The 1,584-nt window shown below is 67.6% G+C and overlaps 1 protein-coding gene across 1 annotated transcript in view; it reads right to left on the bottom strand.

The window, feature by feature from the left end:
• The window catches only part of LOC104289400 (discoidin, CUB and LCCL domain-containing protein 1-like), a gene marked incomplete at its 5' end in the record, with an annotated part of 7,305 nt that overhangs the window by 3,188 nt on the left and 2,533 nt on the right, over nt 1-1,584 (bottom strand). Inside the window, 6 exons of the mRNA XM_009888335.1 lie at nt 1-121; nt 246-283; nt 457-590; nt 767-839; nt 930-981; nt 1,339-1,476. Of these exons, the coding sequence (XP_009886637.1) occupies nt 1-121; nt 246-283; nt 457-590; nt 767-839; nt 930-981; nt 1,339-1,476 (556 nt within the window). The remainder of the gene's footprint in view (nt 122-245; nt 284-456; nt 591-766; nt 840-929; nt 982-1,338; nt 1,477-1,584) is intronic.

Genomic DNA, 1,584 nt, shown 5'->3' with positions numbered 1-1,584 from the left:
TGGCCGACAGTGCTGAGCGCTGCCCGTTCGGCCACCCAGGCTCCCTCCTGCCCCAGCGTGTCCACCTCGTGCCACCAGGATGAGGCGTTGAAGGCGGCCACCTCCAGCGCATCACCGCAGGCTGGCAACGGGAGATGGCAGGCTGAGAGCCCGAGACCCCCAACCGAGCACAGCATGGGGGGGTGGCACCGGGTTTTGCAGCCAGAATTGGGGCTTAATTGCAGGGGAAATGGGGAAAAAAATACCTTTGTGGAATATGAGCCGTTTCTCGGAGAGGGATCCTCTGCGGGGAGGAAAGTGGGGGGGAGCGTCAGAAAAGGGAGTCCCTATGTGAACAAATCCGGGGGTCTCCAAAATGGAGGGGTGGCGGGTCCCCGATGTCAGCATGGATGGTCCCACGGCCATGTGTGGGGTGCAGCCGGGGTCCCCACGCCCCCACTCCCCCACCTCACCCACCTTTTGGAGTGGAGCCCGTTGGCGAAGGCCGACTCGTAGAGCGTGATGCCCTTCTCCCGGGACAGGGTGACCTGCCCGCCCAGCTCGTCCGCGATCACCCCGGCGTGCACGGCCGCCTTGCACAGCACCGAGGTCTGCGGGGAGCAGGGCAGGGGTGAGAGCAGTCCCCCGCAAGGTGGGGGGGTCAGGCACCCCATGGCCAAACCCATCCCTTGCAGTCTACTGGGGGGTGACAAGCAGTAGCCGCGCGTGCTGGACACCGTCCCCAGTGCAGGGGTGCCCCACGGGGCGAGCCGGGCTCGGCACTTACCGCCCGGGAGCCCTGGCTCGGGTTGCCCCAGATGTCCCCGTCGATGTCCTTGCAGCCGGCAGGGCAGTACACACTAACGAAACCGGGGCTGATGGGGACCGGCAGCGATGCCCGGGTGGGGGACGCCAAAGCGGGGACGGCTCACACCCCCATGGCCACTCACCTGACGTGCTCCTGCGTGTAGTGGGTGCCTCGAACCAGGCAGGAGACCAGGTCTGCAAGGCAGGGACCCCCCAGGGTGAGGGCCCCCCACCCGCCCCGCAGCGCCCACCTCTGCCCCAGGGCAACCTGTCCCAGAGGGGCAGGGAGGGATGTCCCCTCAGTCCCTGCAGCCATTGTCCCCCTGCCAACAGCTCTGCCTGATATTGGGGTCCCAAACTGGCTTGGTGGCCCTGGGGGTTTCCCATGTTTTGCCCCAGCCAGGGAGAACACAGGTCTTCAGGGAGCTTGGGGAGATGGAAGCCCACCCTGAGGTCAGCAAGGAGCTGCCTGCACCCCCAGCTGTGCCCCCGCCATGGGCTGAGACACAGCCCGTGGGGGTCTTTGCATCCCTGGGGGACGCTCCCCCCTACCTGGGTGCTGCGAGGTGGCGTAGGACAGGAGGAGGCCTCGTCCCGAGCGGTGGCTGGTGCTGTTGAACAGGACGGTCACGGTGCTGGAGTTTGTCAGCAGGAGCGGGGCGGTGGGGACGGCGTTCCTACAGTAGGGCCCTGCCGGCAGGGACGGGGCCGTGGAGAGGATGGGGCTCCTCGGGGACAGGCACGGGGCCCCAAATCCCGGGGGGTCACCTCCCCCAGCTCCGCCCTCCCCCGGGCCAA

The sequence above is a fragment of the Charadrius vociferus genome, unplaced genomic scaffold, assembly GCF_000708025.1.
Source record: "Charadrius vociferus isolate BGI_N301 unplaced genomic scaffold, ASM70802v2 scaffold877, whole genome shotgun sequence".
Lineage (NCBI taxonomy): Eukaryota > Metazoa > Chordata > Aves > Charadriiformes > Charadriidae > Charadrius > Charadrius vociferus.
The sequence above is the reverse complement of the archived record's forward strand: the minus strand, read 5'-3'. Positions and strand labels throughout refer to the sequence as shown.